Below are 15,879 nucleotides of genomic sequence, written 5' to 3' on the forward strand. Positions count from 1 at the left end.
TTTTCCTTCCTCCTGCATTCACACTTGTATGTACTTTCCCTCCCACCCACACATCCTTGAAACCTTCTTCCTTGATAATTTTCTTTAGCATCTTCAAGGAACTGTCTCATTCCCCCTCCCTTCCATCTCCTTTCTCAATTATGCAGCTGAAGTCACCAACTGTGTGCATCGTCCCCCCCCACGCTCTACATTTCCAACTTCTAGCATAAAGCCACCCTCCCTTCCCTTTCCACAGGTGCGTATATGATAAACAACTCTACCTCCATCTCTTTTGGTTCCAACAACACCCTCTGCATTCTTCCTTCTACTAACACTTGCACTTGCTTGACTTTAACCCCCAGGTTTTTAATTAACACCTTCACCCCTGCCACCTTGTTCGCATTTGTCCCTGCTCACCATGACCACCCCAAACCCCATCTCTTCTCCAGATATTTATATTTGTTTCCCAATGGTAGTCCACACACTTGTAGACATATTATGTCCATGTCAATAGACCTTAAAGTTGCTGCCATTCAGTCCCACCTCTTCCTTATTAATAGACTTCTCACATTTAAAGTTGCAACACATAACACCTTGATAAAGAAAAAGGTAGAAGCCACTAGCCCTCATCTCTCTTGTCTTATGGTTCTGTCCATGTCATTGCTGATGATCAATGACTCTGTCCCTCCTCACTTCCTCATCCCCATCACTCTCACTAGGTTCTCCAGGGCTTCTATATTGAGAAAGGATGCTGCTGTCTCCTCCCCACCACTACTTCCTTCCAGCTCAGCAGAACCTTCCATCTCCAATCCCAACGTACAATTCCTCCTGCTTCACCCTTCTCCCCCTTGACCAATCACTCGCTCCCTTGACTTTTGTTCAGCAGGAAAGATAAGTCCTTGCAGTTCTTCCTTCTCCATTTCCTTGCAGTTTCTCCAGAACTGCTCACAGGCCCCTCTGTGCCAGAATGTTAAACCACATGACCTCCCATTTGGGTAGACCATCATGCATTGTAAGTACTTGGGGTTCATTTTCAAAATATCAACCAAAATCCAATCAAAAAAGTCATACCTCTCCATCGTCCATCACTCCTATGCCTTCTCCTTAGTCATTGTCACATGCACCCTGAGCCTCAATGTCTCTCTGGATTCCTTGTCCCTGTCATCCTGGCTCTATTCACTTCCCCCTTCCAGATTCTGTCGTGCGGCTCCTCCTCTCTGCTTTTCTTCAGCTCTCTAATTCCTGCTGCTGCTTTACCTGGTCTGGCTACTCTGCCTTCTTCCCATCACTCTTCTTCTAACTTGCTCTTCCCTGCAGAGGTTCAGTTGCTGTTGCTTTTGCCTTCATCTTCATGCTTTACTTCACCAGCTGCCAATCAGATTCCAGCTCTTGGTTTAAATCTCCACATTCATGATTCTGCTCCATCTGGTTTCTTCTCTCCTTCTCCAACCTTTGCTTTTCTGTTCTCAGATCACCAGCATCCACAGCTACCATCTCACCACTCTCTGTTCCTGCCTCTTGGGCTGTCAATCAAAGCTCCAGGGCAGTAACTAGACTTCCACCTGGCTGCTGTGCTTGATCTGAGCCCACAAGAAGCCAAAAAGCAATGTCTAGGATAGGTAGTGCAACCCATCTGAATAAGATGTATGGTAGTGTCCATTAAGTGCAGCCCCCCTCACCACTGACACTTTTTCCAAGTCATGGTGAGTCATGACACTGCATACATTTGACTTCCTCTTCACTCCAACCAGGAAGCTGTGCCTTTTCTTTCCCATTTCCAATTTCTTGTTTTCTGCTTCTTCATCTGCCTTAAATATCTGGCAAATATCATCAAATGGGGCCCCAAACAGTTTACCCAAAATCCCTCTGTTGACCCCGCTCTCAGCCTGGCCCGTCTCACATGAGCAGAGTGGCCCCACACTACATGAGGTAGAGTGGAACCAAGTTGCCCTATGCCTCACCTTCATATACATTTTTAGAGGGTACCAGGACTTTGGAACCAGGTGGTCATGTCGTATCATAAATGGGGGGGCAGGGGGCTAATTAGTAAATGGATCCTTGGTGGGGGTGGGAATCTGGAGTACACACCCGCACACATACTGAGCAGTGCTGAGCTGTGAGGTTACCATGGCTTGAAATGCTGTTGACTCTGGTGGGGCCCAGACTAAGAACTGTAGGGTGGGGCCCTACTAGAACTGTAGGGTAAATCATGAGCCTTTTGGTTTTGGACTGATATCATGCATAGTTTGTACTACATATTAATAAATGCGGAAGTGTTACTCAAAAGTGTATTTATGGAGTATCTGTGCTAACCTTGCAGCAGTTTCAAAAAAGGCAACAAGCATCAATTCTGGATGAACTAAGTATATGGATACTTGCTGCAAATTGCTAGAGTTGCATTTGATTTCCAAAGTTACTGTTTTCAAATTTGTTCCTCACTTCCACGTGCTCAGGGAGACTAGGGTATGACAGTAAGGAGAGGAAGAAGGGACTGCCAGGGGGAAAAGTTGTTGGAGAAACAGAGAATAAAGTGGCTACCTACTACTGGAGATTTATTTTCCCCACATGGTTATGTGAAAGGCCCTGCTCTTTTGTTTGGAACCTTTTACACATTTGGTGAAAAATCTACCCTGGGCTCATTCCTTTCTGAATATGTTTGACAATACCAGTTTAATACTGAAGATGCAATAAAACGCTATTTTACTAGTACAAAACAGACTGTGAGCTCGATGGATCTGGATTGCAAACATCATAATATTAAGATTATGGTAATATTCTACTTGGAAAGCAAAGCTAAACAATGTTATAAACGCTAGCGTGTATTTCCTGAACTTAATCAGGAAAATAATCAAAGCCAGATACACAAAACAGAAAAAGTAGAAGAAGTGAAGCACCTAAACCCAAGGAACAATTCACATCAATGAGGATGCTGAGCGTGTCTTTGAAACTGTGGACTAGGCTCGTCTCAAAGTACAAATAGCATCTTCCTTATGCTAAATTGCTTCTGTTATAAGAGAATTACAGCTCACAAAAACAAGTCAAATTTATAAACATGGATCATTTGACACAAAATTTTCATGCCAAGAAAATGTATGCATAATCTTGGATTAGTTATATATTCAAAGTCCCTGCTTAAAAATTCTGCTTTAAATTTTACAGTCCTGCATCTTTGTGCAATTTTTACAGTGCATTTCTTATTTAAGATGTCTGCATATGTTCCCAGGGCAATGGATGGTATTTGTTAAAAAAATCAAAATATAAAAAGTCATAGCAAAACTGAGCTATAGTCAAGAATAGTTCATCAATTTTCACTATGACATTAATATGTTAATAGTTAAAAAGAAAAGAGAATTTTAGCTAAGAGCATAAGACTCCGATTATTCATCTCGCACAGTACAATGTCAATTCGATGGCCTATTCCTTTAACAGACAGCCTGAAAAATCTAAGTATGATCAACTCGAGGAAAATAGTTATGAAGATTTCAGAACAAATCTGCAGTGGCAGTTACTGCTTCACATAGATGAAGTGTCATGATAGATTAGGAATTTGGGAAGGAGTGTGCAACTCCATCTGGAATCCTGAATTTATGTTTCAACATCTGAATATCTGTTAACATTAACACTTTAATTTTCTACACTACTCTTTGCAATATGATAACAAGCCAAACAGATTTATAAGTTTTCTATAGGACACACTGAAGTAGTATTCCCCTGCTTCTGTAGTAATGCACCTTCTACCCTATTTAAGGAGTGTTTTGTGCATATTTCAACACTATCTTCCATCAGGGAAAAGAGAATGCTTTCCAGAAGGTAGCACATAAAAGTTTTCTATTAAGGTATGGAAATTATTCTTATGAATGAACTACCAGGACAAGAGAAGTCTAAGGGCACATGAACACATGCATGCGACAGCACCAGGCACTTTTAAAAGCACCCAGCACTGTGTCACATGCATTTGCATAAATGGCAAAATATGCATCAGCACTGAGAAAATGGCAGCAGTGCTCTTTTGAGCAAATACACATCAAAGGCGTTTTAGTTTCAAAACGCACCACTGCCATTTTCTTAGCACTAACACGCATTTTGCCGTTTATACAAATGCACACAACACAGCAATGGGTGCATCAGTTTGTGTGCTCTGCAGACTCGATTAATCAAGTCTGCTCCAACGTTCTGGATTTCCGGCACACTGGAGCAGACAAACGTATGTGTATAAATGCCCTAAGGGAATAAAAGAATGACTACCTTTTAACAAGTTCATTTCAACAATACTTTATCCATCTTCAACCATTTGCATCTGTTCTCCTAGAATACTCAAAAGTTTACATGTACCTATGTGTTACAAACTGACCTGTCAGAAAGCATGCAAGAAAGTTAGATTCATTCCCAAAAAGGAAGTTAGGGGAATGCTTTAGCAGACTAAAACAAGGGCAGAAATCAGGCAGTTAGGATCTTGGGAAAATACTCAAAAAAGTATTTCTTTTTCATCATTGCTAAAAGAACTGGCCAGTTCTTGGAAAGGAAGAATTATGCATAAGGCCAAATACAAAACTTAATCTAATGAAACACAAATCTCATAATATTTTTATGACTACTGTCATAAAAATAATGCTCAGACAACAGAAAGTATCAGCAAAAAGGAAAAAGAAAAATGTCACAAAGTAGTGTACAAGGTACCACTGGAGTCCCAAGTTTCTCCCTGCTGTCCTGCTACTTGTCCCAAAGAACAGGCTGTTTGTGCTCCTTATCCCTGCACATCTCAACTTTACTGCCCTTAAAGAGTTGGATTCCCCATAGCTGCACCAGGGGAATCTCTGCCCAATCTGGGTAGCCTCCCCTTGGGTTGTGAAAGAATTTTAGGGTTCCCCTTTCCACAGAATGGAGTAGTCTGGATTATCACTAAGCCTGAGACAATGTTCAAACCACAGGCAACCAGTAACAAGACAAAACAACAAAAGGACTGATTATGAATTAGAAAAGATTTATACAAAAAGACTGACCATACAGTTCGTCGATAAAACAAAAAACAAGTAATTTTTTTCATTTTTTTTATCTGGCCACAACCTAGACCTTCAAGAAGTCCTGCCAATATTTCCAGAGATCAGCTTGCCTGCTGATCCTGCCAGCCCTGACTGCTGGGGACTTGCACTCCTACAAAGCCTGAGATAATCCAAGGACCATGGCTAAAATAATCAGAATTCGCCAAAAATTTCTTTTCTTCCTGGGGCATTTGGAATTCCTCTAGCTCACAGGTGGGCAAATGATGGGCTGCGAGCCGGATCTGGCTGGCAGTAGATTCCATTTCCAAGCAGCCCCTGCCCGTGTGGCTAGGGCTGGTTTCCACAGAGACCTCAGCAGCAGCCGCACTACGATAGTACAGGCCCAGGGTCTCCATGGAGACTGGCCCCAGCAGTGCTGGCAGGCAGCAGCAGCACCAGCCTCCTCCTGGTGAGAGGGTTAAAGGGGGGCTGTGCTGAGGCAGAAGCAGGGCAGGCTCAGCTGCTGCCACCTGTGCAGGGCAGGCAGTGGCACTGGTACTGCTGAGAGACATGGCTACAGGGTACTATGGGGAATTGTGGAGAGACTAAAGCTCCCCACAAGCCTGCCCTAGTGCCAGCCCTGCTGGCAGGGCATGTGGCAAGGTGGGATGCTGCTCTGGAGTCAGGCTAGGATCTTGAGGTGGTGGCAGCATGGTCCAGAGCCAGGGTAGACTTGCAGTCTGCTGCCTACACACCCCTACCCCCAGCACACGCAGGCTGCAAATCATAGCTCTGCCCTGGCAGCACCACAAAGTCCCAGCCTGGCTCCGGAGCAGCTCTGCACCCTGCTGCACACCCTGTAAGCATCGCTGCGGTCAGTCTCCACAAAAACTCTGACCTCACGCTATCACAGTGCAGCTGCTGCTGGGGTCTGCATGGAAACCAGTCCGTCCATATGGGCAGAGGCTGCTGGGAAATGGAGTCTGGCCGCCAGCCAGATCCACCATTTTGCCCGACCCTGCTCTTGCTTACGGCCCCTTACTCTGAGATGCCTTAACTGTTGTGTGGGTTGATTTTCCCAGTACATCATACAAGACCTTGGATACCCCTCCCAGCAACAGCCCCGTCTGCCTGTGCTTGTATGTGGCAAATGTTCTTACCCTAGTAACACAATGGCAAGAGATACTTAACGTTTTCACCTCCTCCCTTTTTCTTAGATATGCATACCTCAGTTCCTTTGACTAAACTATGTCCCAAAATCCCAAATACACATAAAGACCTAATACCTATACCTAATCCATAAAGTGATAAAAGCAACATAAATGAATAAAGCATAACGCTGGCTTTTCAACAAGACAACCGTGCCATTATTAGTAAAACAAACTCAAGAAAACATGCATAACTTGTTAGACCAGCTCCAAGTATTAAAAACAAAAGGCAAATTCAAACCACCATAAAATGGCACGAATGCCTAGAATATCTAGTTTTCATACGCTTATTTTAAGCTCATAGCCTAATCTAATCTATATCTAATTACAGGTGAAAAACTGCCATACTTCAGGGGATCTTCGAGCAAAACTAAGTAGCCTCAGGAACTGCAGAAAGCAAAAATATTAACAATTTTGTATTCTGAGCAAAATAACGTAATACGTTCAGCATCAAGACGACAAATGTTGGAATGGCAGAGAGTACATTAATTACAGAAGAAGAAACGTTTAACAAATGTTCATTAAAAAATAAAACAAGTTCCAGACAATGTCAAAGAGGACTACATACCTGACCTTGCAATGTTTTCAAATAGTCATACAGAAATAATACGTATTCCATCTCACTTTGAGGAGTTGGAGTGTAACAAGGTATCTTCCAGAACCAATTGTCCTTTTCCAAGTTGCAGATAAGACCATAAAACAGTTTACTACTACACCTCTGGGACTTCTTTGGCCTTTGCTAGGACATTTGAGAGCCCCTCTGCATAGTTTCTATGTCATTTGTTCTTTCCATCCTCATCATCCCTTACACAAAATCTCTCTGATGATCATATATGTAGTGCTAAAAAGTCTCCTACCACATACTGTTTCACAAGAACATTTAAAACCTTCCAAACACCAGTTTCCTCATATCCTACATAATACCATTATGTCCATGAATTCCTTTGTTTTCTTTATTTCACTGCTACAGCTCCTTTTGTATCACTCCCTTTTGCTGACCCATATCCAGTTCTTACACTGAACCACTATAAAATATAAAAGTTCTACTATGCTTAGCTTCTTTCATGCAGCAGCAGGTGATTTTGAAAGGCCAAACACTGTGCCCCTTCCTTAATAATCTGCTCCACTCCCACTGACCTTCTTAGTTCACATGTTAAGACTTACTATATCTTTGGTCCTGACCTCTCATTATAAAAGAGAAATTGCTAGGGAGGATTCAGTCGTTTTCAGTGTCCCTTTTTTCTCCCCCTTGTATCTGCCCTTCATAAATTTCAGGATTTGTGATTTTGGGTCATCTTCTCATTTAAACTGCTGGGCGTCACAGTGCAGCACTTTGGCTGCTTGCAGATACATAAAAAAATAAATGAATAAATAAATTTTAAAAAACCTGCGTTTTACTGGAAGCAGCAGCACATTACTTCAACCCAGCTCTGCACCGCCTGTCTAGATCAGGCACTTCAGCAGCACTTTTTGATGCTTTTATCTAAAGCTGAGTCAATCAACTATTAGATAAAAGTGCCCAAAAAGCCCCATTAAAGCACCTGATCTCTACATATATCAGGCGATCTGGGTCCAATTAACATGGTGGTCTTCTGGGCATGCACTGTCTCAGCATGGGAGCACATGGAGTTTAAAGTAAAGCACTGTTTTTTGCTTTGTTTGTTTTTTTAACTTCTGCAAGCAGCCTTTATGACCTCACTAGATCTAAGAGGTCTGAATCTCAAGTCCGTAACAGCATTTACCACTAGTTTGGTCTCTTATATTCAAAACAGAGCATTACTTCCGTGGCTTCTACAGCTGACTTCAGCTCTGCAGCAATCTGATGGCTTATCCCTGGCCTTTAATTCCTAACAAGGAGAAACCCAACTGCATCTGCCTTGCACACATGGGAGTCACAAATTGGTCCCAGGCTAATAAATTCTGTATCTTATCTTCACAGTCTGAGAATGCCTTAATTACTAATCATCAAATAGCAAACCAAAGCCACTGAGAAAAAGACTTTTGTTATCTCCAATATTGAAAGATACTCTTTTACACTCAGGATATGTAGTTTGGTCAAGAGAGTACTATACAGCATTTCTGATAGATGCAAATCCTCCACTTTTTCTTTTTCCATATGCTTCAGTCTGGGCTTGACATTGCAGTCCAACAAAATACAGGTTAGTGACCTCACCCCTTTAGCTTAGCCTTTATAACTTCTGAAAATACCAGACTCAGCTGGTTGGACATTTGCAAATAGATGCAAACTGCTCCTCTATCAGGATTCAAGAATCAGTTTGTCAGGATTACTCCTTTTAATCATGGAGTATCTCTGGCTCCCGTTCACTAGACTTCTGCCAAAGATATCCATCGGGCCTCTTCTTAAATAAGTGGGGATTCCATTACCGTCTCCAGGGTAACTATAGGTTTTTGTGGGATTCTTATCTGAGAAACCCCGGAAGTATATCATGACAGAAAAAAAAGCTGCAGTTACTTCAGCTACTATCCATGGCTTTAATAATCAATGCATCTCTACATTTCCAAACTGCTGCCAAACACCAAGCTCTTCTAGGGTGTTAAGCAGTCTGCAAGTGTGACTTCACTCCTCCCAAAAGCTGCAGAATCTTCATTACTGATGACCCACTGCTTATCCAAGCAAGAGGAAGAGGAAGAGAGGAGCAGGAGCAAACCCACCACTTGCAGATTCACCACCCTGTCCATCTCTAGTCAACCAATTCATGATATAACTAAGAGTTCTAGCTTTATTACATACTCCATTAGAGATAAGGGTATGTCCTCTGTGAGGAGGTTATCTGAGCATTAAACATCTGCTTACTGAGCAGTTCTTACCCTTGGGTAGATGTGCTGCATCAATGTATTTTACAGGACTGGCACATTTGCAGTGATACAGGATGGCATCTGTGGTACTACAATAATATTAGTTAGATTGTTGTAAATAGTAGCCCTATTATCTAATGCCACTGCAGTAGGCTCCTGCACCCAGTTTCAGTTGAAAAAACTCATACATATTTATCAGTGTTAAAGGCCAGTCTACTGAGAACCAGTACTACATCAAAGGGAGAATAGAAGAGAAAGATTTCTAGCCTGAATCACTACCTGATCCTGCACAAAAAAAAGTGAACTAGGACTTATGGTACTATATTGTAGCTACAAAATAGCCTAGGGTATACATGTCATTGCCTGGGGCTAGGGTAAACTATACTGTCATCACTACCTGATAAACGTGTCTAGTTACACTGATAAAAACAAGCAAGTGAGAAGTTAAACTTCAGTGACCCGCACAGTAAATGTACTTAAAAGAGTAACATTTGCAACAATGCAGTAAATGTCTCCATAACTGGGCAGACCTTTTATTAGGAACATGAATATGTTAACTTTTTCAGAGCAAAATACAGTCTTGGGCACAAAACAAGCTAGTGTTTCATCAACTATATAATTGTTGTTTCTCAGGGCAACAAAAGGGGTTTTTTTGTCATTCAGCCGCAACATGGAAATGTAAAGCTAAGATTTTGTTCTTTGAAACACATACCTTCACTATGACAGTTTGATCAGAGACACTACTCATCATCTCATTGATGGACTTAAATAGCTGCAGCAAAGATTCCATGAAGTCTGCTTCGCCTTTGTTTTCATAAAGTCTGAAAAAACAAACAATGGTTTACATAATATAAGCACAAAGCACAAAATGAATAATATAAGGAGTTAGAAAGGGGTAACCAGAAAATTACCAAGGCATAGCCTGTATGAATAATGGAAATTGGTTCTGCATCAGGCATTTTTTATTCAAATGACAACTGACAATTCCTTGCATGAACTCGGCATTTTAAGAAAGTTCTAAAATTCTTCTAAGTTTTTCAATCAAACAGAACATTATAAAATGGAAAGACCACAAAACAAAGGCTCACTCAAGTATAACCTGAATAATTTATATTTAGTGTTAAATATCAAATAGATGGACACTTAACAAGTTCTCAAGACCTTAATCTCTATTGTCAGGACAGCTGCAGAGGGATGGACCCAGGGTGGCCTCATCCACATATTTTGAGGGCTGGAGCATGCAAGAAGAGGATGGATAGAATTGTACTCAGGGCCAGCCCAGTCAAAGCAGCCTACCACCCCAGTTTTCTTTGCCTCATTATGTCTCAAGTATGCAGATAATCCCTTTTATTACATAGCACCAAGACCTAATACACTAATAAGTGTATTTTCCTCTTATTTCCTTCAGTTTCATTGTCTAGTTAAGCTAAATCAAAATAGAGACTACTTACTCAACCATGTGGCTTTGATCTTCTAAGTCAGCAGCACTGCAGCCTAAGTATTTCACATGTTCAAGTCTTAGTTTAATTTGATCCCCTAAATTTGAACATGGCCCTTGTCCAGGGCCTGGCAGAAGTGTTATATTTTACATTATGTAAAATATACGTCAGTAAAAAAGTTTGGTTGTCAGTGAAAATAAATCGTCTTGGGTTGACAACCCTGTACCATAACCACAAGACTATTTCCTTGTTAGTACGTCCTATGAAACGCTAGTCCTGAGGATATTTAAGCACAGATCTACAATGTAACACCAATTTTAATGTGTTTAAACAATTACCACATATTATACAGGGTTTCAATTTTACAACAGTGGGCCAATTGTTGTAGCATTCACATTTGGTAGCTTCTCTCATTAATTCATTGTTCCAAGTCATTCACTGTTACGATTTCCTACTGTTAAAACATTCTGAATTACTGCTTAGGACCAGGAAATCCAATGGACAACACCAATGGGTCATTCTGTCTGTAAATCTATTTTTCAGCAAGAGATAATTATTTTTCCTCTTTTAAAATGATTTGTAGGACCAGAAACAGCGCAAGTGACATTCAGTACTTTATGAATCTCACAGCAAGAATATTACAGATATAAATTACATTGCCTAATATACAGAAAGGCTGGCAAAGTTGGTCACTTCACAGCTCTACATAAATTCCTTGTAACAACCTTGTTATAACCTATAACAAATAGGCAGAGCTACATCTCAGGTCAGAAAAATACATGGTAAACTTGCTTACAGGCAAGAGCCACACGTCATCAGGCCAGGCAAGCTCCATACCTTCATGTGGGGCTTCCAGCATTCCAATGGAGCACCACACATGGTGGCACAGAGTCCATTCAGCTGGATTGCATGAAACTCCCGATGGCTCCTGGTCCACACACCATCAAGCTGGGTTTGCTCTGTGCCTCCATATGTGGCCCCCCCACTGGAGTGCTGGAAGCCTCACGTGGAAGCATGGACCTGCCCCAGCTCGAATGCGTGCAGCTCCCACCTGCAGTGCCAGGAACCCCTCATGCTGGCACGGAGCCAGCACAAAACACCTCGGTCCTTTGAGATGCCACAACACACACATGCACATTCATGTGGACGCAGCTTAAGATTTCTAGTAATTTTAGAAACACATTTTCTTGTGTTCCTTATTTCCTTCATAACTGGATTAAAACTAAGGAAAATGTGTTTTTTTTAAAGTAAGAATAAATCAAATAAATTTATACATTTCCATATTTCCACACCATTATTTGTGGATATATTGAATACAGGATGGTGTAGTATGGCATAAAGGACTGGTTGCCACTTGTCTGAGACAATGACATCTCTCAAGAGTTTTCCACTTTAAATAACCCTGACATTCCAAATTCATATCAACAAATTTATTTAACCTTATTAAACAACCACATTTTATAAGTACAGCAAGAGCCCCTGGATAGTTAAGGCTTCCTTTAAATATCCTGTTTCCAGTCATGCCCAGCGATCATGAAGTTATGACTGATGGAATGGAAGCATTATAAATATAATATGATGTCATTTTGCATGTATACCCACATATCTTCACAATTTAAATGTACGAGACAGGGTTAAAAAACTTGTCAAAGAAAGGGAAAGGTTGAGAAGCAGGAAGAGAGCTGTCCAACTACTCCAGCGAATATTCAGTGTTTGACAGCTGTGATAGGATTATTACAAACCATAAAGTTAATAACAGGAGGACAAGGAAATAACTGGTAGCAACATGGCCAAACTATCTTCACACCACACAGGAGTCGATAAAACCTCCATTTAAAACCTATTGTTTAAGCCTTTTCTTATACTTCTGGGATGACATAAAATTAATGCAAAGTAAATATACATAGTATCAAGAAAAATTGTTATTAACTACACTGTTCTCAGCTTTAGGCCACAGACATTCCTTTCTAACAGAGTAAATTTCTGAGAAATGTAATAATGGAATTATCAATTGTTTGGGGACAGGAAGCAGTATGAGCATTTAGCAGCTATACTCACCCCCCATCTTCCCCAAACTGGTATGGGGAAGGTATAAGGGCCACAGACTGCTCCATTCCTCCCAGTCCTGGGAAGACTTGAGTAATGAGGCTTAAAGTGCCCCACAGGGGAGGTGAGGCTCTTCAAAGATATTATGTGCAGCTACTCCCCAACCTTAGCCAGGGAGCAGAGTGAACATGGGCCCAAGCCTCCAATCAGTTCCCCAAATCAGACAGTCCCTGGTTTGGGGAAGATGTCAGAAGAATTGCCCCCAGCTTTTCTCACTTCTCAGACCAGTCAAGGAAGAGAAGGGAGCAGCACTGCAAAACTCCCAACCCCACTCTCTCATCACCTCCCATCTCAGACTAGGAGGGGCGCATGCAGGCATCTGTTCTGGAGAGAGAAAAACGTGTTGACACCTGGAAGATCTTTTCCAAAGTTTCCCCTGATGAAGTTAGAAAAAAAAAGTTTGTATGCTTATCTTTTCTACCAAGAATGGTCATTCTACCTGTATAAATGTAATGGCTGTGCATGACCTTAAGTAACTAGCGTCCTTATGAAAACCAGCTCATTTCATAACATTCTACACGCAAGTACAATATTTATAGAAAATACAAAAGAAACCAAATTCATAACAAAATTATATCATGCAACTGCAATTAATACAGAAGGAAATTAAAGTTAAGACAGAAACAAAATTGGGCCTTTGATAACTGTTACTTACTGATTAAATAATATTCTGGATCTCACTATAAATTTGAATATATATTCTAGAGCTTTCATAGCTTTAAAAAGTTGATCATTTATACCAGTTTTCTCAGCATTATCCACATAGGTTTTTAGAACTTTTGTCAGCTTTCTGTTAAAAACACAAAAAAGGAGGGAAAGAACACAAACATGTTATTGAGCTATTTCCCACTACGAATTCTGTATTCTGAAATATACATATCAGTAGTGAAAATGAAGATACTTTATTAAACACAATTAGTAAGTGTAATTCACAATCTTAATACTGTTCTTACATTAGCCCTAGACTAGGTCTAGCTCATTTTATCCACTTATAAAACTTGCACAATACCCATAAATAAAACATGTGCAGTGAGCTTAACAACTATTGACAAAATCCTTGGAATATGAAGATGTGCAAGTAAACTGTGCAAACAATCCTCAGTAGCTGTAACTAGATTTCTAAATTACATTATAACATAAAAATCAACAGCAGTGGCCATTTGACCTGCCACCTTTTTGTTCACTTTCCCTGTGGACCAGTGATAAAATGTATTCTTTCCACATTTCTATAGTAGCAGCTGGTATATAAAAAAGTAGTGCTGTCCCCATACTTAAGGGGTTTTAAACTATTTGTATGAACTAATCAAAATGGCCTCTTTATTTCCTGACTAGAAGTCATATTTTAAAACCAGAATATATTAGGCTCCCAGTTTTAAATTAGTATAAATATAATTTATCAATTACTATTTTTAATATGCAAGGGGGTAGGGGTTTAAAGAAAATTAAACATAGTACAAGTGATATTTTAAAATATTTACAGTGTAGGACCATATAAGCCATGGCAGTTAATGGGATACCAGTAGCCGAGGGCCTCATTTTTTCCTTATGACTACTGTTTGAACATTTTACTGTATACATAGTATGTAAAGTTAAGTTAGCTACCAAAATTCAACCCAAAAAAGAAAAACTGCTAAGCAAAACTGTCTACTTATCAACGTGCATCCAACAAGACTACTCTGAAAGGGCAGCAACAAAGGGCAAGGAGACATGTTCAAAACAGCAGCAGGCTGGGGGGGGCGTTTTTCCCGTTTGGATATTTTCTTTGTTTAAGATGAGAATTGTAGACAGATAATTAGAGACAGACAGAACATCAATTCCACACTACAGACCAGAGGGATTTAAAATATTCTAATATGCATTATTTCTTGCTCAAGTTCAATGAATAGTTGTCCTGGGGTTTGTTTGTTTGTTTTAATAAACACTTTCCCATAAGAAATTTTAAAGACAGACATATATCACTACCTCATTGAAAACCAGCAGCTCAGTGTGTTATGCCACAAAATTGACAGCATGGCTGCTTGTTTGGTTTGGGGTTTTTTTAATAATTCAAGTTTGAAAAATCAAAGCAAAGCTATCTTTCGTCTCATCCCATTTTTCCCCTCAAGTTTAATAGGTAAATACTATTTAAAATTACACAAAGGGGAATTTGAATAGGATCTGAACACATAGGTTCAGCAATCTTTCTCCATTTAGAAAAAAAATTTAAACACTCACGTGTAGGCTAAAGTGGCACTGAAATGCTTCTTAATGTAAGTTTCCAATACAGGATTAAAATGCTGGAATTTTCTGTCAGCAATCAGTCCAATGATAAATACCTGCAAGATCAGAAAAAAAGGAGTCTATTAGCTGCAAAATGTTGGATCCTGTACACTGCCATAAACTAGCTGTCTAAATTAGTCCAAAATGAGCCTCGTTACTATCATAAAGAACATAGAGCCCTTGGCAATCGTTCATTTGAAGTGCTCCAAATTCTGTTCGTTTGAAACACTCCAGGTCACAAATAGACAGAGGCTCCCTCCCACATCCAACCTGCCAGAGTACTTTGGAATTCCTGCAATGTCATTCAATTGTGTCTTTCCAATCAGGGGGTATGACAGGGTAGCCAAGTCCTGTGGCTAGCGCTTCCTAGCCTCTGTGCCCTGATGAACACTGGAGCACCCTCCTGCTAGAACCTGCTAGGAGACCTTGCCTTCCATCCCCAAACCAGGAGACTCCTTTCCCCTCGACAGAACTGCAACACTGGAGGTAGAGAGGCATTCAAGGATTTCTGCTCTCCAGCCCCAGCAATGGCTGAATGCACAGGAAGGAAAACACTCATTGGCTGTCCACCCCATTCTCCCTGCTCCTTCAGCTCTCTTCAAAATGAAGTGCTTCCCCCAGGATTGTTTTGGAATGCTTTAAAGGATGTGTATGTCTGCTCCCTGACTGAATCGTTGCAAAAGGTGCATGCTGGACTTCAAATGTTATATCTGTGTATGGTCAGAGACACCAACTCTGACCCCTAGTAAAAGAACAGGAAAAGGAAAAAGCAAAAATAAAAGATACATACTCCTAATATCTTCCATTCCTTTATTGATTTTCTTTTCTTAACAGAGAGATGGTTCTTTCTCTAGACTAGCATTAGTGTCCATGTACAACATGAACTATAACATATAAAATGTATAACATACTATATGCAGTGGATGCACATACTATGTTTTAATACAGGAACTGAAACTGTTTTGGTCCCTCACGCTGTCAACCAACATGACCGTCTGTATCTTAAACCTCAATAAAACCATTTGTTGCTATGAAACCTCAATACTCTTTTCATTTAAGCAGTACTGAGTGTTAAAAAGCCATTTTAAATAT

The 15,879-nt window shown here is 40.5% G+C and overlaps 1 protein-coding gene across 2 annotated transcripts in view; it reads right to left on the bottom strand.

Annotated features, from left to right (window-relative positions):
• Positions 1-15,879, bottom strand: part of DOCK1 (dedicator of cytokinesis 1) — a 553,358-nt gene that overhangs the window by 417,436 nt on the left and 120,043 nt on the right. For both annotated transcript variants that reach the window (XM_090058391.1, XM_090058392.1), the window contains exons 21-23: positions 14,743-14,843; positions 13,184-13,318; positions 9,696-9,804 (exon numbers count right to left, since the gene is read on the bottom strand). In XM_090058391.1, the coding sequence (XP_089914517.1) occupies positions 9,696-9,804; positions 13,184-13,318; positions 14,743-14,843 (345 nt within the window). The remainder of the gene's footprint in view (positions 1-9,695; positions 9,805-13,183; positions 13,319-14,742; positions 14,844-15,879) is intronic.

The sequence above is a fragment of the Crocodylus siamensis genome, chromosome 7 (genome assembly GCF_052110815.1).
Source record: "Crocodylus siamensis isolate JL-2025a chromosome 7, ASM5211081v1, whole genome shotgun sequence".
NCBI lineage: Eukaryota > Metazoa > Chordata > Crocodylia > Crocodylidae > Crocodylus > Crocodylus siamensis.